This window comes from Pollicipes pollicipes, unplaced genomic scaffold, assembly GCF_011947565.3.
Source record: "Pollicipes pollicipes isolate AB1234 unplaced genomic scaffold, Ppol_2.1 Scaffold_4881;HRSCAF=5763_pilon_pilon_pilon, whole genome shotgun sequence".
NCBI lineage: Eukaryota > Metazoa > Arthropoda > Thecostraca > Pollicipedomorpha > Pollicipedidae > Pollicipes > Pollicipes pollicipes.
The window spans coordinates 38999277-39019426 of record NW_023596576.1 but is presented as its reverse complement, the minus strand read 5'-3'; the positions used below and the strand labels follow the sequence as shown (position 1 = coordinate 39019426).

The 20150-nt window shown below is 49.3% G+C and overlaps 2 protein-coding genes across 2 annotated transcripts; both read right to left on the bottom strand.

The window, feature by feature from the left end:
- Positions 1 to 170: 170 nt before the first annotated feature.
- Positions 171 to 6810, bottom strand: LOC119100825 (putative GPI-anchor transamidase). The gene is made up of 8 exons (XM_037223975.1): positions 6524 to 6810; positions 4702 to 4841; positions 4223 to 4358; positions 3796 to 4004; positions 3377 to 3494; positions 2731 to 2841; positions 848 to 1026; positions 171 to 530 (listed from the first exon to the last, which is right to left on the bottom strand). The coding sequence occupies exons 1-8, from the start codon at positions 6593 to 6595 to the stop codon at positions 449 to 451; spliced, it is 1047 nt and encodes a 348-aa protein (XP_037079870.1). The 5' UTR covers positions 6596 to 6810; the 3' UTR covers positions 171 to 448.
- Positions 6811 to 9150: 2340 nt separating this feature from the next.
- Positions 9151 to 19898, bottom strand: LOC119100985 (CUGBP Elav-like family member 2). Its single transcript, XM_037224219.1, has 3 exons — positions 19721 to 19898; positions 11459 to 12368; positions 9151 to 11359 (listed from the first exon to the last, which is right to left on the bottom strand). Exons 2-3 carry the CDS (start codon positions 12241 to 12243, stop codon positions 10858 to 10860), a joined length of 1287 nt encoding a protein of 428 aa, XP_037080114.1. The 5' UTR covers positions 12244 to 12368; positions 19721 to 19898; the 3' UTR covers positions 9151 to 10857.
- Between the last annotated feature and the right edge of the window lie 252 nt (positions 19899 to 20150).

The window sequence follows — 20150 nt, the reverse complement described above, 5'->3', positions numbered from 1 at the left end:
GGGCAGGGGGGACAAACACGGTGGGTGATGGCACCCATGCAAGGTGCAGGTCAGGCTAGCTCACGAGCGATCACCCGCAGCCAGTCTCGGCCCAGCACTACAAAGGCAGGCTATTTATAGCACAGCTGTGGGTAATTGGCCTTCCAATGGAACTGCTCGGAATTCACGGAGAAGGGAGCGTACGTCCACATTATATTACACACGACAATAAAATACGAGGTACGGCGGCTCAATCTCACCGGGCGAAGCAGAATGTTCATAATGCGCAAGCAGAAACCTGTCTCATGCGATGTGTAATAAGCATCACAATTCGCCCGCGGCAGAGCGTTGTTGCGCTCGTGCAAGCTTTGCAATCACATATTTTCTCCGTCACAAGCACTGACACGACGGAGAAAGAAAACTGAGAGTAACTGCAGTCCTGGATCGGACTTCAGTGCTGCACTCGGGGCTATGACATGATGGGAAACTGAGGCACGTATCTATATGTGTTGGCGGCGGCGGCGGCGGCGGGTTCGGTCCCCTCTGCTGGCCTGCAACACGGGATCAAATCAGAAGAGGAACGCAGATGTCTGAATGCCCGGCCATGGCAACAGATCGGCGTCTCTTGTTCTTAATGGCCAGCTTTTGATTGTCGCTAGTAAAAAGAGCGAACTTTCTATAGAAACTCCAGCAAAACCTTCAACGAACTGCAGCTTGGACAGACTTCAGACCGGCACTGTGACCGACACACCGACAGCCCAGCTGCCCCGAGGATGACCAGCGGACTGGGCGCCCCAAGCAGTGGCCACCACTAAGCACGCGGCTGTGAAGCGGCAACGATGAAGTGCCGGCTCGAGCGAGCACTCACCGAGGCGGCGCGGCCGGTTCGGCGGCCGACTCGCCCAGGTCCACCACGTGGTCAGTGCGCTCCACGTTCCGCACGGAGCCGAAAAACTCTGTGACGCGCACGTCGGCCGGGTTGCGCGGGAACAGGTCACTGCGCACGCCCACTGTCGAGACGCACTGGTGACGGGGACACACCCGCAGCTGGAACAGACGTCACCGGTTACAGGGGTCAACACAGCACTGGTGACGGGGATACACCCGCAGCTGGGACAGACGTCACGGGTCACAGATGTCAGGGGGCACTGGTGACGAGGACACACCCGCAGCCGAAACAGACGTCATGGGTCACAGAGGTCAAGGGGACACAGGTGACAAGAACATGTCCACAGCTATAACAGGCGTCTAGTAGGTCACAGGGGTCAGTGTAGGGGGCTAGTGACATGAAAACACGCGTTTAACGGATCACAAGGACCAGCGGAAGAGGAATTAATGACGGGGACACCAACGGCTGGAACGGGTTGCACCACGGAGCACAGAAGGCACGAACAATCTGGTGAGGCTTTCACATCGATCACAGTAGTATAGTATTGTAATGTATTACACTAAATCAGGCCACTTAGCATTTGGAGCTATCTTTATTCCTACATGCACAGGTAATTTGACATTCACAAGGCGACAAGCTTAAACACGACACAAGACATGTGCAAGTTGTTAAAAATGTCAGGTACTTTGGAAATGTCACGGACAAGGGCCTTAAAAATGAGAAGGGCAAGTCTACAGTCATTGCACGAAGGGCGAGCTTCCGTGATTGTTCTTGGAACGAGAGAGATAAATGGCTAGATTGACGCGTACTGCGCACGGTGTTCTGATGATTTTATAATCTTTTGGACACTAAACCAGTCCAACCGTCGCGGAACATCCGACACATGGTCACATTCGTCATGCCGAGATCAGTACAGCTGCCAAGTTGAATACTTCCTGTAATGCCACAACAGCACACCTGAGCGTAGTAACGGATACGGGAGAACACGGGTGCTTCCATGATGTGTGGCAGAGCATTGGCAGGTAACGTGTCTGGCATTTGGGAGAGTGACAAGGATGTCAAAACAGCACCTAGTGACATGGCCCACGTGCAGCTCTCAGGACAAAGCTGACTCCATGATCACGCCTAAATCACTGACACGATCTGAGCATGGGACACACACCGACATGATCGCTTATCCACACACGTGACGTCGAATGAACCACAGATCTGTAACTCACGGATCAATAACAGTGATATGCTCTGGACAGACTTGTGCTTGTTCCGAACTGAGTCAGAGTCGGCCCGGAAATGTTCGAAATGCGAACGGAATGAGGGCAGTATCGCTTTTATAAAATATGCTGTGAGATGGACTCAGAATAGCGTCGATTAAGACAGAGATAAGTCGGCTCAAATATGAGCAATCTTATATCCTTTATGTATGCCACGTGACAGTGGTACATTAACACAGTTTCATAAGAAATGGTTAACTTGTCACTGGAATGAGCCTCGCCATAATTCATTCAGAGACTGAGGTACATCATCTCGAGTTGGACTCGCAACCGACTGGTTTCCCTGTGCCGCTTTCAGCCAGAGTAAGCTGCACAACTTACATTGCGATTCAGTCAAAATCGATTTAGCTGGGCAAAATAGCAAAGTAAGGTTTCATGGGGACCAGATTTGGTTTAGGGTGCTGTAGGAAGGCACCTTCACATTAAACCAAACGTGCGGGAGAACCTGAAACAGTAGGACAGCCTCCATCCTGAGCGGCACAACCACCTGCAGCTGAATAACTGCAAATTTGTGACCATGCATCGTGCGACGTAATGCGTGGCCGACGAGATCAGCCCCTGTGCAGCCGCCCTAGTTAGTCATTTCCTTACAAAGTCAGCCATAGACTTCTTGCTATCCTTCCTCAGCTTTTCCATGAAGTCCAGCGCGTGGTACGTATACTTGTCGATGACGTAAACGCCAAGCGATGCGTCCAAATGGTGCTGGAAAGGGAAAACCATTTCAGGAAAAGCCGCACCGCGCATTAGGGCCACAGTGGATCGGCGCTAACGAAACTGCAGTGCTCTCAGGACACGCAAAAGCCTCGAGAAACCAACAGCATAAAGTCCACAGCAGCACTAGGTCGGCACCACTCTTCGACCACCAACACATCATCACAGACGACACCCGACAGCAGCGAATGTCCACAGCAGCACCGGGTCAGCATCACTCTTCGACCGCCAACACATCATCACGGACGACACCCGACAGCAGCGAATGTCCACAGCAGCACCGGGTCGGCATCACTCTTCGGCCGCCAACACATCATCACGGACGACACCCGACAGCAGCGAATGCCCGGCCTTACACGCGGGCCCACGGCGTCAGCCACGTCTAGAGAAGAGTCAGTAAACAGAGACTAACAGCAATTTGAACAATCATTTCAACGCGTACAGAGAGCCCTGGTGTTATTAGAAGAACCAAGAATTATCTCCTAAAGCTGCCAATCATTACCTGCTGGTTAACTGAACTACTCACAGATAGCGAGTCCTCCCCGACTTGGCTACTCGCCACTGCCAGAATGTTGGGCGAGTAAAACTTTTCGTACATTGATGCCGCCTGACACGTGTCGATCATGAAGAATATGTTGTTGTACCTGGGACGGAGTGCCACAAGTCATCCGCAGTAATCATAATTGTGCCACAGTACCGAGGAAATGAACAGAACGCAGCAAGGAGGAACAGACGCATCATGTACCACCATTCTTGAACAGTGTAACTTAGCCATGTAATTGTTTGATTCAACCTTCAAAAAACACAATGATGTCCAGAACTCTCACCTTAAGGAAGATGACAAAGACACCCCAAAATGCGTGATTTATCTCGTGCAATCGTCATATCGAAAAGTCGGCTCTGTGTTTCTACCGACTGCGGGGAACATCTCAGCCCGTTGCAGACCTGCGCTGCTGCCACATCTGCTCGAAGGCGTCGGCCAGCTCGGTGCTGGTGATCTCCTCGGCGTCCTGGAACTTGAGGAAGCCGTCGCCGCCGTGACCCGTCATGTAGATGAGCACGTTGCTGCGGTCGTCGGTGAGCAGGCGCTTGGAGGGCGGCGTGGACGGCTCGAGCCGGCCCGTCAGCAGGCGCACAAATCGCTCCACCGTCACCTGCGGCGAACGGTACCAGTCGTCTGCTCGGTCGACACGGCAGCGGCTCGCAGACACGGCCAGCGCGGCCGGCCTGCGCTGTCATCACTCCACAGCGTTGTCGGGTCGGTGCAGGGGCGGGTGGGCTGGACCGCGACACGGCCGCGGCATAACGCGCGACAACCATGTGCGCGTGCGTGCAGAGGTCACTGCAGCCGAGCTCACTGTCACACCCTCACCTCGTCCCCTCGGTAGTCAACTTCCACGTCGCTGCCATAGACGTTGATGTGCTGGTTCGCATTGTTGAAGACGGTGGCGGGTCGAGGGTTGCGGGGGTTGCAGGCCATGTCATCCGCCAGCATCAGGATGATGTGGCTGAAAGAAAGGAGTCTTGTCAGCAGACCGCACTTTTACTTCGGGCGATCCAGTCAGGTCAGGTCAGGTAGATTTAGGTTTCAGTTATTCACACAGCCACATAATGGCATTCACTTGTTCCAACAAAAAGTGAAAACTGACAAACTGTTGATACTTTGATGGTGTGAAGCATCATACTGCCACAGAAAACATCAAAACAAAATCCAGTGCAAGTTCACCTTACAGTGCAAAGGTAGCCCACATATTAGGATGCCAAGCTGAACCACAATTAAGTGCTGCCACTCTGTATAAATAATAAAGCAAACCACAGAGAGGAATTTTCACAAAAACATCAAGACATTACCTGTCTGGTATGCCAAGTTTCTTTACACTTCTGTAGACAGAAAGCACATTGGCCACATGTCGGTAGTTGAACCAGAATCTAGATGCATCCACCAGGACGGCCCAGTTGTTGGTATGGTTTGCAAAGAACCCTGATGGTATCTGTGGGCATGGATAACATACATGACAGGAATGGTGGGTATGACCACTTCATGCAGCTGAATGATACAAAATGCTATGTAAATACAGGAGGCATTTTCAGTTTCCTGCTCCGCACATACAATTGATAACAAGAACAACAACTTTGTTGGCTGCACTCTTTTCATACGACATGTAATGATGTTGCCCTTGAAAATCTATGCACAATGACCCATACAGGACCACATGCATCCCATGTTACTGGACCCTAAAGCTCTGCTCACTCAGGGCCTGCAGTGGGTTGACCATCTGCCATGTGCTGGTCACACCTGATGCCGGCCTGTCTAAGTCCATAACAGTTCATGTGATGGCAGATGATGATGCCCACAATATTTTGCTCATTGGTAATGTATTGGCCCCAGGATGTAGCCCAACATGCAGCCAGAGAAAGCTTCATGCAAACCAGACTGCCTGCAATAGGTGAATTGGCCAATGGAGTTGGCAATAACTGTGTGTGGGTGTTGTTACCTGACAATGCTGAGTACATGTAATGTGTTTATGCTTATTTGTGTTTTCATCAGCATGTAGTATATTTGTGCTATACTGATACAGCAAAAAAACTGATGTATGTAGATCTCAGACCTGTGTTAGAATAGTCAGGAGTGCTTGAATTTTACAGGATTAAATATACTTTGTCTAAAACCATCACTTTAGAAAATGTCTAACGACACATATAATGTTTAGAATGCAATGAACACCACACAGTGCAATGTGGCAACCTGTATCTTCTTTACATCATAACCTTCGGTACTGTTTTAACCCAACATTGATGAAAAGTGAAATATGCCATCACACTTACTGAGAAAACATGAGAAAGATCACCAGTATCAAGTCAGCTGCAATTTTGGACAAAATCTGTATTGAGAATACTTTGATTCCCAGGTTAACAACTGTTACATGTATATATATATATATATATATATATATATATATATATATATATATATATATATATATATGCACATAAAACCACATATATAACTATTACTATGTATATATTAAGCTATATATATATATATATATATATATACACCACTTTTTGGAGCTTGTAACTTGCCAGTGAAAAATCCATGTGTTGCACTGAACAACCACACTTTGGTGTGCTGTACTTTAAGACTTGTGTTTGCAGATCTCATGATGGGCCAGACTGTGCTGAGTTTCCTATTATTTTTGTTTACTCAATTTTTATATGGCATAACTGTCAAATACAATCTGCAACAACATAAATCAATGAAATGTTATATATCTATGGACAGAAATTGGTGGTGAGGTACCTGAAACAAACTCTGAGCACTCACTTATTGCAATCTCACTGCTACACCAAATATATTAAGCATCACATGTATTTTTTGCAGTCTGGGCTTGGATGACCATAATAATAGATATGGATGGAGGGGCTGAGATCACTATGAAAACAATACTACCTGACAAGCACATAACTCACAAGTCATGACACCTTTGCTGCAATGGCTAGCTCAAGCATTGGCTGAGGCATTGATGATATTTTCAGGACAGCTTCAGCACCTCATACTAAGGGCAGTCATTAGCTACATAATATATTGGTAAAGTATGCCACAAACCACAGGCCAATTAATTATTAAGTAGCTAGTGCAGCACACAAGGCTGGTGCTGAGTTATTGACTTACCTCATTTGTAGGAGTACCGCTGGTCAAAATACACAGAGCAAAGCTGACGATCAATCTTAAATGATACTTCATCCTTAGCTCTGCGAGCAAATCACACACCCAAACAAATACAAGACGGCCAACTACGAGACCGTTAGATAGCCTTGGACAGTGCTTAACTATCGGCACAAGAATAAGGTTTCCATGAAACCGTTTTCAAGGGAGATATTTTATATCTCGCACACGTCTGCCTACGCGTCCTTTCCAAGCCAAGCTTGCCAAGTCGTGCCCGTGGTAAACGCGCAGCAAATTCGCGCAACAGTCAGGCTCGATCTTCAGATTCTCATGCACCGGCAAACGCGCTAAGAACGAAACAAATGCGTCATATATGAAAGTATTTTGCAGCCTAATGTAATGCAGCGATATGCATCGGGGGGGGGGGGGGGGACTAAAGAACAGCATATCAAGCATATGTGCTCCTTCTCCGAAACCGTTCATTATATTGCTTTAAAACCTTCACCAATCAATGCAATGCGACGTGGCTAGAAAGAGGGTTGCAATATCGTGACACAGCCTAGAGTCAAACACCGAAAAGGCGCAGAGGGAGAATTTCCACGTAAAAGCAGACTCTCTCTCTCACAACCTACCCGTCTCATTGCTACCAAAACTTTAACATTCGATGCGCCATACAAGAGTTCCTTTCAAAGTTAAGACGTTGGTGTCCCTCTGCACGATCAAAAGCCATCAAATTCCAATTCAAAGGATTTTTGCTTACAGACAACCCAGAACTCAGGGCAAACCGCGCTGATCGCCTTTACCATTCAATACGCCGTATCCGATGTGTCCGTCAAGTTAGCGTCGTATTCTTATTCGTATTTCACAAACCTCTTTTTCTAAGTCACTTAAATTGACCTCTACAGGTCCATGAAGGTAAAAGCTCTGATGCTCTGCCGGTACTTGGCTTATCTAGGAAATAAATCCAATAAGATGGGGGCAGCATATTTATCTTTATGGTGTTCACTTTTGTCACAACATAACAATCACCTTTAAGATCTAAGGTCAGGGTCACATCAAATTGAAAAGCATGGTACCCCTTAGCTCACGAAGGAAGTGCCACAAAGGGCGTCACATTTCTGCTTGCGTCCTCTTTCGTTGCATCTGGAAAAACTTAATTTCGAGGCCGAAGGTCAAGATAACACAAAGCGCAGTGCCCCAGCACTTATTCCTTCACAAAATAGATTGCGACTCGCACAGGATCACTGCGATGTCAAGTCCTCAGCGACTGCCTATACAGCGTTAAAGTAAGTGACCAATAAACAGACGTGTGTGTACTGACCTCGCTGAGTTTATGGCCTGGTCAAAATGCGCAATACCTGACACACATCTCAGCTACACCACAATATCTCGCAAGAAGTTTTCGTGGCGGTCAACACGCGAAGACTGATGGAAAATACGTCTATCCCGCAAGAGGTAAATACCAAGATGCGCAGAGAGCGCAGCATGTCCCAGCGCATTTGCGATTCTGCGGCACCTCTTGAACTGCTTACACTTCTGTTAGTTTAGTCCCAATAACGGAGCCCCCTTCCCCCCCCCCCCCACCAAAGCGTTCGGATGAGGGGCCGTTTTGACGCCTTCCAAAGTTTTTGCAGGATGATACCAAAGGGCGCGGCGTAGCCGCGACAAATTTTGCGTAGCTGTAGACAACTGAATAGCGTCTGTTTTAGAGGAAAACATTTTGGTGTACCTTGTAAAGTCGCTAGCCTATAGCAGGTCAAAGTCAGGCCATGGATTCAGCAATGGTAATTTCTAGGACAGTCTAATCTGATGCAGGAGCAAAGTATTGCACAAAGCCATACATCTTCGAGATAGTTTCTTACGCAACACAACTGAATTACAAATTCCATTTTGTACCTACACCAAATTTTCATTGCAAACCTACAATCAGGTATGAATGTCAGACCAAGGCCAAAACCGACCTCTTTTTAATCGAGAGCTTGCTATTTGAGGCAGTTTCTGGTGCTCTTTCCAAATTTGCCAATAAAAGGGGCCGCACCATAATCGTTCATACACTTCTTAAAGGTCAGAACAGGTCACTGGGCTAAAATGACTGACGTCAATGTTTTGTTTCAGGAACATAGCGCCTGGCGTAAGCCTTGATACCTATTTAAATGCAAAAATCAAAGCATTTTTGAAGGATCTTTGTCACCATGACCTTCTTTAGGTCTGATAAGTAACTGACGTAAAATGAGCACCAGTGACCTTTTGCTTGGAACAGGAATCTAGGTTTATTGCGGTTGGGGACACTGTGGACACCAATATGAAGGTTTACCTTATTTGGCCCGAATGTCACGACCTAGGACCCTCAAATTTCGAGCGAGCGAAAAATATTCAACAGGGTGCCCGAGCGCGCTAATGAAAGTACATGCGGCGGAGGTTTATATGTGCTAACTTTATCTGACCACGAAACGTTAAACTAACATGAACATAAGCCATGTCCACACCAATTAAGGTGCTCTGAAGCACATGGATGGGCGCAGACGGAAAATGCGTGCACTACAAATAGTACGCTCTTGGTGCACTCATTGCCCATCAACCTTCCTAGATGCGTCTGCTGTGAGCTGATATCGGGAACACTCAGCGGCAAAGAATCCATAATAAAGAATATTTATTCAAATAACATGGTATACAGAATACAATTTAACATCAGTACAAAGTATATCCAGGCTTGCCACGTCCAAGTACGGGGTGTTTGGCTGGCGGGAGTGCCCAAAGCGCCCGAGCCCACGCGGGCCGCATGGCGACAGGGACGAGGCGGACGGAGTACACGGGCAATCGGATACAAACATGATCCACGACGGTGTAAACAACCACCTCCGACGACAGCGCCACCTCGAAACCCAACCAGCGAAGCAAACTTAATGGCTAGCTTAACGATAAACGACAGGGAACCCCAAACCATGTGATCGCAAACGCGGGCCGGGGAGGAAAAATTCGCTCTAACGAAGCTAGCGTTCGATCAGAAAACAAATCTGAAAGCCGGCGAATCGACAACAAAAACGACGCTTGCAAAGATCATGGGATGCTGAACGGATAGTGATTAACTAAGCAAACGGACATGCCCGCTCATTTTCCTCCCTTGCCCCGCCTCACGAAAACGAGTGGCTAACTGGACAATTTGGCTGGCTCCGTTCCGTCAGGCAACGACGGCCGGGACGGCGGTCCGACCTCCTGTCTGCCCGACAGAGACGTCCGACACCAAAACATGTTAAGCAATCACCTGCACCACACAAAAACGTTACACTAGACTAAACAAACAACTGAAGACAGCGGAGACGCCGCCGCCCACGGGGGCGTGATTGCGGCGAGTCCGGCGAGAAGGGGGCGGTCGCTGAGCGGGCCGACTTGGCGGACAGTTGCCGCCACGACCACTGGGACACAACACGCAAGGTACGGGGCACAATTTCCGGCGGCAGAGCCGCGATCACATGGGAAATTTCAGTAGCTGCCAGTTGGCATCGGGTGCGACAATTCCGGGGCCGACGGCCGCGAGCCTGGCGCGGCGGCCCTGGCGGACGGCGCTGACACGGGGCAACACAAAACGGTCCATGCGGTCGGCGCGACCACGGGCCCGGCTTCTCCACGGCCCGCACCCCAGCCGTCAGCGAGGCTGCGGGGCAAGACACACCGGCGGCCGCCAGCGTCTTTGGTCAGTCTAGTTCCCCATGCGGAGCCGAACCCGGAACGTTAAGCAGGCGAGGGTAACTACAACGTTTGTACGTCCGCCCCGCCCGTCGGCCGAGCGGTGCCGACTGCGGCTCGGCGCTGCGAGCGTGGAGGACAGTCTCCGCCTCGGATCATATCGTGGCGCCGCTCTAAAATAATCTCGCATCCTGGTCACCGAAAAGCACTTACTTGCTCTGAAAGCATGGCTTTAATCTACCTAGGCATTCTTCGCGGGCGGCCAGGACAAAATCTCGGATCTATTCACTCGATAAAATAATAAAACTTAAACTAAAAGTACGAACAAAACCGGACCTGTTATAACTTAAAAGCAACGACAACGCACCATCCCTGGTTTAACAAAGGTTCACACGCTATAAATAACAATAAATTTACCACGAATTTGTAACACATATTGCATCGACGTGATAATAGAGGTTGATATTTGTTCAAATAGTCAAATAGCTGCAAAAGCTGTCTTCGTTCACACTTGATTCTCATACGCGTGTACATCTGGTACAAAAAGAAGCAACGAACCACGTCAATAATTTACCACTTGGACGGCTTCTCCGTTTGAAGCGGTACCCCTGTGTACCGGCGTAAAGCCTACAACTGTTCCACTACTGTTGCGTACCTTAATACGGCCGTGGCGCCTCCTTGGAGCGCTTCAGCTGCACCTTGAGCCTTTTCGTGCCGATCTGGTAGCAATTCATGGTTTGGATTGCCGTCTGCGCGCTGGCCGGGTTGTCGTACGACACGAAGCCGAAGCACTTGGACAGGTTGGTCTGCTTGTCGATGAACACCTTGGCCGAGATGACGTTTCCGAACGGCATGAACGTGTGCGCCAGGTCCGAGTCAGTCATCTCCTGCGGCAGGTGATAGATGAAGAGGTTGCAGCCCTCGGGGCCCTCGATGCGCTTGCCGGCCGGGTTGCTGGCGGCCAGGTGCGCCTGCGCGAAGGCGGCCGCCGTCAGGCCGCCGAACTGCTGCAGGCCGGAGAACGCCGTCAGCACGTCCATGCCCGGCGCCGACGGCAGCGACGACACGGGCGACGCGCCCGACAGTGACGAGCTGCCCGACGACTGGCTCAGGCAGCCGTTCTGCACGCCCAGCGACGTCAGCGTCGGCATCGACGCGCTGCTCGACGGCACGGACGTCATGAGCGGCGGCGCGCCGTTGGACGCCGCCTCGCTGGTGGGTGGCGCGCCGTTGGTGGTCGGCGCCAGGCTGAAGCGCGCCGCCGGCGTCAGCACGCCCTGGCCGTTCTGCACGCCGTGCGCCAGCAGCTGCGAGGCGCCGAGCGGCCCGAAGCCGGGCAGCGCCGGCAGGCCCATGCCGCCGCCGCTCAGCTGGTGCAGCAGCGTCAGGTATTGCGGGCTGAACGGGCTGGTGAGGCCCGAGCCCCAGAGCGTGGACGCTACGGTCTGGATGCGCCGCGTGTCCTTGTCCTTCTGCGTGTCGGCGAACTTCACCACCATCGGCGCCGAGCAGCCGTCCATCGTCTGAGATTGGTGCATCGCCTTGATGGCGCTGATGGCGTTCTGGCGCGACGAGAACGTGACGAAAGCGCAGCCCTTACTGTGGTTGTTCTGGTCGCGCAGCACAGTGCACTCCTCGATCGGGCCGAAGCGCGCGAAGATGCCGCGCACGTCCGTCTCGTCGCACTGTTTGCTCACCATGCCGATGAAGAGCTTGCGCTCGTTGCGGTTCTCGGTGTCAGCCGGCTTCATTTGAATCGGGTGGTGCATGCCGGGCAGCGAGCGTACGTTGTGCAGCTGGTTCTGCGCCTCCAGCGCCGCCTTGCGCGTGAAGAAGGTGACGAAGCAGCAGCCCTTGCTCTGGCCGCTCACCTTGTCACGCAGCACGTTGATCTGGTAGACGGCGCCGAACTCCTCGAACATGGCGCGCAGTTCGGCCTCGTCCATGTGGCGCGGGATCTGGCCGACGAACATCTTGATCGTGTCCTGGTCCGGCTGGTCCTCGGCCGGCGGCGTCAGCGGGCCGCCGCCGTTGGTCGTCATGGCGACGGGCGGGGACGGCGGGCCGGAGACGGACAGCGCGGCGGCGACGGCGGACGGGGCGGCAGGCACGGCGGTGGACAGGTGGCGCCCTCAGCGCTCCCTCCGAGCCAGCTCAGGTGCGGGAGCTGTGGGGGCGACTGCGGTCAGTGCTGCACACGCGGCAGCATTGCACAAACATGACATCAAGACCGCTCAGCCAGCCATCGCATCTAAGACGACATTTTAAGAACACAGCTGCGTTCGCTGCATCTGAGACGGCCCAATTTTCGATGACTTCAAGAAGTCCGGCGCAACAAACGCATTCAGTTCTAAAAGGGGTGAAAGGGCACACAGTGCCTATCTAACATGAGACGAAAACGTGCAATGGCATGGCATTACCAGCCACGAAGCACGTCAGGCGGCAGTTGCTACAGTTGCTAACTGGACGCCGCTGTGAAGATGCTTTCACAATCATTCAATATGTACTGGGTCGGTTCTATCTCCAGAGCTGTTAGGTGAACTGGTCACTCCTGATGTACGACACAAATTCGCTGACATTACATATCGACAGTCCAAAACGTAGCTGGAGGTGTGCTTTGTTCATTACATTCAGCACAATTACGCAATGTGTCGCCGTGATCATACAACAGGCGGGCAGTCGATTATAATACAAGATATCGCAAAAGCTGGAAGACACTGGGCGAACCAAAAAGCCTTCTTGTTTCTGGCTTTCGGCACGGGGCAGATGGCATAATTCCAAAAATGATGTTTTCCAACCCTAACGCACCCCGACCTCCTGTAATAATGCCAATTTTGCGACCCGACTTCGGATGCAAAGCCCTGTCCAGCACCCTGACAGAGAGTCCATGACATCCGGACAGCTGTCCTGAGGCGACCAGCTACTGCCAGATCCGCTCATTACAAACAGTCCAGAAATGTACACACATACATTGAACAAACGTAGGGCATACCGAAACTTATCACGTCTGCATAGAAACCCGGACGGAGCAACATCCCCGTCGGTGACATCGATCTCACAAGAGCCGCTATCCCTAGACCAAGGCTTCGCATGAGTCGGACCTTGCACAGCTGGGGCACTGAGCGCCGCGGCTACCGATCCATTAGGGGGCGCCACCTCGCGTCCCTCGCGGGTGTGGCGGCGCTTCCCAAGTCATAAGGGCAACACTGGCTCTGAACTACTCACTGCTCGGAGGCAAGTGGGAGCTGGGTCGACAGTGTGGCCATTGCTCGGGTCAAGATTACGTTTCCTGTGATGGGTATCCCTCATCTTCATCCCAACAGCTCCCTGGTAGTATCCCAATATTCCTAGCTATACGTAAGCTCCGTGGAACATTCCGTAGTTCGTTTGCCTTGCACTGGGTTACCCACCACATTCTGTTCTGAACAGCGTGGCAGACGAGTCCCTCAACAACAGTGAGCATGTCGGGTACTGCTAACCTGCTAGCAAGCCAGACTGACCGACTCATTGTTTCACCATTTAACACCACAGACGAATACAGCAGTGTAGAGCATGGTCGGCCCATGAAGAAGCTGGGCTTACAGACTGACAGAGAACAGCTTCGTGATTGGCCATCTGGCCGCGCTCGTCGGGCCGCCGGATGTTTGGCGCATATTCCGGTCATCCCCAGCTCTGTTCAGGGTAGCGTCCTATCACCGTTACCAGCCTCACTATATACGAATGACCAGACCCCTCTATTTGCTGCGGACGGTTTACACGCGCCACCGACGCTGTTTTCGTGCACTGCTAATCTGGCAACTGGCTGGCATCTGGCGCGGCTGGATCACGAACCTGGAACCTGAAGTTTGCATTGGTTTGCAAGGTTAGTTTGCATGGGTTGCATGGGTGGCTTTGGTTTAAGTGTACCCGGTCACCATAACTTTTGCAGGTCCACCGGACCCGCTACCCAAGCCATGCCTTCCAATTCCTCGGATTATTTTGTCTCCGCTCTTTTCGTCAGACAGGAGTCCGGAGACTCACACGAGCCGAACATCGTTGCAACACGGCCTGGGCTAATCTTCGTTGGTCAGTTGCCAGCTGACCTTTCCATTCCGAAATCGGGTCGAACAATGCGCCCGCTCTGGGACTCACACCCAGCGCGGCTGGATCACGAACCCAGCATTTTCCCACAGACCGTGGAGACGGCAAGACGGTGCTAGATATACTGATCTTATCGCTAGCGTGCGGCCAACGCTGATCTTCCATCCGAATTCGCTCGCTCAGGATCGCCCACAAATTGGTAAAATAAAACACTGCAGTCTGTAAGTTTCACGAGACAACATGCCAGGAGCTTTTTCATCCATCTGGGCCAGAAACATTCCTTTCCTTCAAGTTTAAGACCCATGCAGATTCATGAGATCGCAAAAGATTCTAACGTAAGCACGAAACGAGATATTTACGGTGCGAAACGCCGTTGTGCCGTGTTAGTTCGCCTGACAAAGTTAAGCCATATGCTTACCTTTGAAACCGAAAAACTTATAATTTAGGGGCATGTCCATCCTTACATTAGGCACTGGTCCTCAGTTTGGAGCGGTTACGACAGACACGAAATGTGTGATGCAAGAAGTTTTAAATTTTGACGTCCAAATTATCAGCGGGACAACAAAATGAGAGCCTCTCTGCTTGAACACACTGGGTCAGCCTGGGACTGACCACCTGATAGACGAACCTGAACGCTTTGTCCTTTCCTGCGGCTAAGCTATAAGTATGAAAATTTGCGTTCACTTGCAATGCCCGCCTCTAATGTGTTGATCCGAGGCTCACGAGGTTCTCAGTCTACGCCCTGATCCAAGCCACGCGAGGTTCTCAGTCTGGGACTCGACCACTGGCCCACAAGGTTCTCAGCCTATGCCTCGACCCGAGGCACGCGAGGTTCTTAGTCTACGCCTTGACCCGATGGACGCGAGGTTCTCAGTCTACGCCTTGACCCGAGGCACGCGAGGTTCTCAGCCCACGCCTTGACCCGAGGCACGCGAGGTTCTCAGTCTACGCCTTGACCCGAGGCGCGCGAGGTTCTCAGCCCACGCCTTGACCCGAGGCACGCGAGGTTCTCAGTCTACGCCTTGACCCGAGGCACGCGAGGTTCTCAGCCTACACCTTGACCCGAGGCACGCGAGGTTCCCAGTCTACACCTTGACCCGAGGCACGCGAGGTTCTCAGCCCACGCCTTGACCCGAGGCACGCGAGGTTCTCAGCCTACACCTTGACCCGAGGCACGCGAGGTTCTTAGTCTACGCCTTGACCCGAGGCACGCGAGGTTCTCAGTCTACACCTTGACCCGAGGCACGCGAGGTTCTCAGTCTACGCCTTGACCCGATGCACGCGACGTTCTCAGTCTGCACCTCGGCCGCAGGCACGCGATAATCTGCCTCCCATTGCGGACCGCCGTGTCCCCACGGCGTTCGCCGCCAATCCTGTGCGTGCAGAGCTGCAAGGGCGCACAGACTGCTTGCCACCGTCCACATGTGCGGCCACGACATCGCCCCGGGGGTTTCGGTGCAGTATTGTTGAGCTGGCTACAGCCCCATTCCCCGCCTCAGTGAGTCGGCAGATACATCACGTTTCCCGTCATCGACCCGATTTTGTACTGCGAGCTCATGTCACGATATGCAGAATAGTCAGGAGCTGGAGAATTCTGCACCAAGTTTGAAACTGAAGATTTGCCAAGACACAAAGCACCATCAGTGACATCCCTGCTGCTCAGCTGCACAGCACTGGAGTTCAGACGGCCGACCGAAATGAGTGACGGATGAGTGCTCTGTGTCACATAACCACACTGATGAGGCTTGCACAACTGGCTGCCAGCCTTACTCAAATGACATGCCATGGGAATACATAGAACTTATCCATATTGGTAAAAGCACTATTAAAATTTGAACTGAAACTTGAGTGGTGCGACCAACTCAGATGGAGAGGTCAAGGTATCTACACCCATCCTCTGGCAAGGTCTCCTATCCACAGCCGTCCCACAAAACATTTGACCCACATCCTTGAAGAAGTTTGAGGTCAAAATCATCACATATACGAGGTGATCCACAGCCATGGGCATGGAAATTCAGCGGGAGGGGTGGGCGTCACGGCGTCCTTTTGAATTTGAACTTCCCAGAAATTTTGAATGTTAACCTCATGATGGGATATGGAAAGAATCAAATTGAGGATGGGCCTAACAGCTCAATTTTCGGAAATGATCCTTCACCTATGCCCACATCTTAGTTGAAAATAATGCAACTGGCATAACACATTATCTTAACTTTGACACATGGGTGAATCGCTTCAGTGCCAGTTGGATCCACAGCCTCTCAAAGTCCAAGGTGAACAACTAATGGAAATGAGTGCCAAGGAGTGCCATTTACAAGTCTTGTGCTCCCACTGCGGTCATATCTGTAACCAAGCATAGCATGCTGTTCAGACATGGACTAAGTCAACCCAACTGTCTAAATTAAGAAGTGGACTTTAACCAGGCATGAAATGAAGGAGTATTGTGAGTTTAAGAAACATCACAAATGGTCATTTGAACACACCTTGCAGCTGCATTGTATAAGTGTGCTGACAAATCCAGGTCATTAACATCTAATGAATTTTAGCACAGACATAATCACATAATCCCTACAATTCTGTTTCCAGCTGGCTGGGTTTGGTTGCAAAAAGCTTGCTGCAACATACAGGATTACCAAAATCAGGTTATACAATATCACAAAATGTCATGCAATTTGGCTGTCACATATGTGAGAGCACAAGTAATCTATGTTTATCTACTGACATATCTATATCATCTACTATTAACACATCCAGGCACAACATAATCTAGCCCCCCCCCCCCCTGGGCTGTCCCTCTACTATATGTGACCCAGACAACATGCACCCTCAGTTGTTTGTTGTAAGGCACTGGGTAGCAGAGCTGTCAAATTTCTTAATGTAACAGCATGCTTCAATGAGTTTGCAAGTCCTGAATCATGCTGAAAATGATAATGCCATGGAGGCAAACAAATATATTTTTTGTGCCAGGTTAACAGCTATGATGTGCTTTGCTCATGGCCTTAGCTCAATTAAGCACAGCACATGCCTCCCGATGCATTTGTGGCAGGGCAATGTCACTTCATATGCTTGCTATTTTCCCGTGACTGGGATGGTATATGATAATGGCTGCTTAAGTTCCGGTAAGTTCATGGATAGGTCCTGACTGCGCCGAGCACTGAAGTACATGAAAAATTGAGCACAAAATTGTAGATTATAAAATTGCACGTTATACACCTATGCTAAGCAGGCCGAATGACTGATATTTGATGCTTTGAAAAGCAAACCATAAGGCAAATCCCTAATTTCTTGCTTTGGAACATGAACAAACTACACAAAATGTCACTAACCACTTCATAACATGACAGATTTCACCTTAACATGCATCATTTCAGTTTGGTGTCGAAAGACCATAGTCCAGCTGGTACATGCCTCAAGATTGCTGACCCTTTTCTGATAAGGTGGCAGTCATGTGTGGTACAACATCTAAAACCTTATGTGAGGAAAACACCACTTTGAAGTGGGGAATGGTCAAATTTGGTATATTTTAGCAATATAAGTAGAATTCAAGACTGGATGTCTACTTTGTGTCATCACATTACAAACCTTCAGTGATCATTCTAATTAACATAAACACCAGCCAAAGAAACAAATCACATGAACAAAGCCTTCTCAGAACATCTTGCTGATACCTTCAGGTCACAGCAGCATAATAATTAATACAGTCATTGAGCACACAATCATAAATGTTCTCAGGGACTGATGCCACGTCGTTCTGGCGTCCTGCAAAGGTTTACCTAATTCTGGCAAAATAATCCATTGTCCAGTATAGGTCTCTTGGCTCAATGGGTTGGGTATAGGCCTCATAGCCCTCCCCATGACTATGTCCCTTACAGTCAGTTTGCAAAAACTTTGTGTTATGTCAAACACATTCAGCATGGCAGTAACAATGCCACAACAATTTTAGTGCATGTATGCAATCACTCTGAGGGCCCAGAGCTCAGCAAACAGTGCCCACAAACTTCAGATCATAGAGAGCCAATATTAAAAGGAATTAAAACAGTACTTAGGAATTTTCAGCCAACACTCCCCCAAAAAACTCCTTCAGGCAAAAATAAGGTGAAGATTCAGCACAACTTGGTCTGCTCTGAGTTTGGTGCTCATGGACATATTACTAAAAGCAGTGCATATATTTTTTGTAGGCAGTACCCAACAAAAAATATAGCACATATAAGTTGGAACACTTCAAGTAACAAACATTGCTTAAAACAAGCACAGTTCTAGCACAATTTCATGTCATCTTACACAATAAAAAATATTCCAGACACTTGTGCTAACAAACTATATGAGTGATACTTAAAAAAAATAGTCTAATGCAAAATATCATAAATATTACATGGTCCATTTATACCTAGTTGTCTTCTAATTAAAGATGCTTAATAAATTGTAAATATAATAAGTACATGCATAAAATAACATAAATTTATCAATAACTTAATATTTTTAATGATAACTATTGCATTACACTCAACACCTAACCTTACCTTATGGTGATAAGAAAAATAAAAGGCCACATGGCCTGTGAATCCCCAATATTCAAGCTCCTATTCAGGTAATCACACAATCTTGTTATGTATAAACAACTGATATCTTATTCAGTACACAAGCTGTGAAAATGTATATTAAAAGTAACTGAACTTCAATGCAGGCACCAGAAAGATAAGCTTTACATTACTTTACACACTAACCTATCAAGTTCTGGCACAATTATAACATTGAGTTTTGCAGGTTTTGAGTATTTCTGGATGCCATGCTTTCTTCTGTAGTATAGTATGGTGTTGACCATAAAGTATGCTGCATCAGCAAGCACATGGCTGAGATGAAAATTATAACCTCATAAGCAACACCTGTGAACAAAACTAATAACCTGTAGTCCAATGTGAGCCCAGTGCAAGCAAGTTCAATGCTAGTATAGGGACACTAGTACGCAAATCAGGATGCACCCTCACCAATAATAGCCCTATCCCTTTCCACGTAAATGCAGACATACCACACAGACTATTTTCTCAGCTATATCACATGATGAATAGCAGAGGGTAAGTTCCTGTATTACTGTGAAAAGAATGCATGGGTACATTGGCAGTTAAGCATTTGTATATCTGCTACATTGCAATGGCAAATCATGCTGCCAATATTGATAATCTCATAGCCCCTTTACCTGGGAAGCTGACATCAATGCAAAAAGTGTGCACAGCAGAAACACTTCAGTTTAGTTCATCCTTCCGTTGTGCAGGTTGGTAAAAAGAGGAAAAGGTTATATCATCATGTTCAAGACATAAGGAGCACATCATGCAGTGAGGATTCGGTTCCACAAAAACAATTAATTTTCTCCTTCCACCGACACGAGGAAATCAGACATACCAACACTCGATACACAGCACACAAGTCACAGGTAACGAGTCTTACTTTCCAACTGGTTGACGAAGTCCATCAAAGAATCGCAATCAACGCAAAAAGGCACAGTGAATTTACAGTTGAAGAACAGTCTAAGCAAACCTATCGTCACTTAAAAAGACAAAAATAACAAGACATTTTTATCGCAAAAAGAAAGCGCTGACGCCGAACGACAAGCTGTTCTCGTGAAAGTGTGTCAGACAATCGTGGCGCGCGAGCGAGTCAGAACGGAATGTATGTAAGTTCCACCACTAAATTTGTTTTTCTCATCGTCGCTGAGCCAGAGCACGGTCGCGCGCCATCCAAGGAAATTAACACAAGTGCTGTGTGATGTAATATAACGATCTTAAAATAACATCGATAACTTTAAACAACATTTTGCTCACGGTTCTGACATTAGGATATTTGGTAGCCTGAAATGCTTAGCGCTTTCACTGAGCAG

Coding starts and splice junctions, on each gene's coding strand:
- LOC119100825 (XM_037223975.1), bottom strand. CDS start 6,595: ATGAAGTATCATTTAAGATTGATCGTCAGCTTTGCTCTGTGTATTTTG. Junction 4,842..6,523: donor GCGGTACTCCTACAAATGAG/GTAAGTCAATAA, acceptor CCATGCCCACAG/ATACCATCAGGGTTCTTTGC. Junction 2,842..3,376: donor TCGGGGAGGACTCGCTATCT/GTGAGTAGTTCA, acceptor TTCCCTTTCCAG/CACCATTTGGACGCATCGCT.
- LOC119100985 (XM_037224219.1), bottom strand. CDS start 12,243: ATGACGACCAACGGCGGCGGCCCGCTGACGCCGCCGGCCGAGGACCAG. Junction 11,360..11,458: donor GGCGTGCTGACGCCGGCGGC/GCGCTTCAGCCT, acceptor GCCGTCGAGCAG/CGCGTCGATGCCGACGCTGA.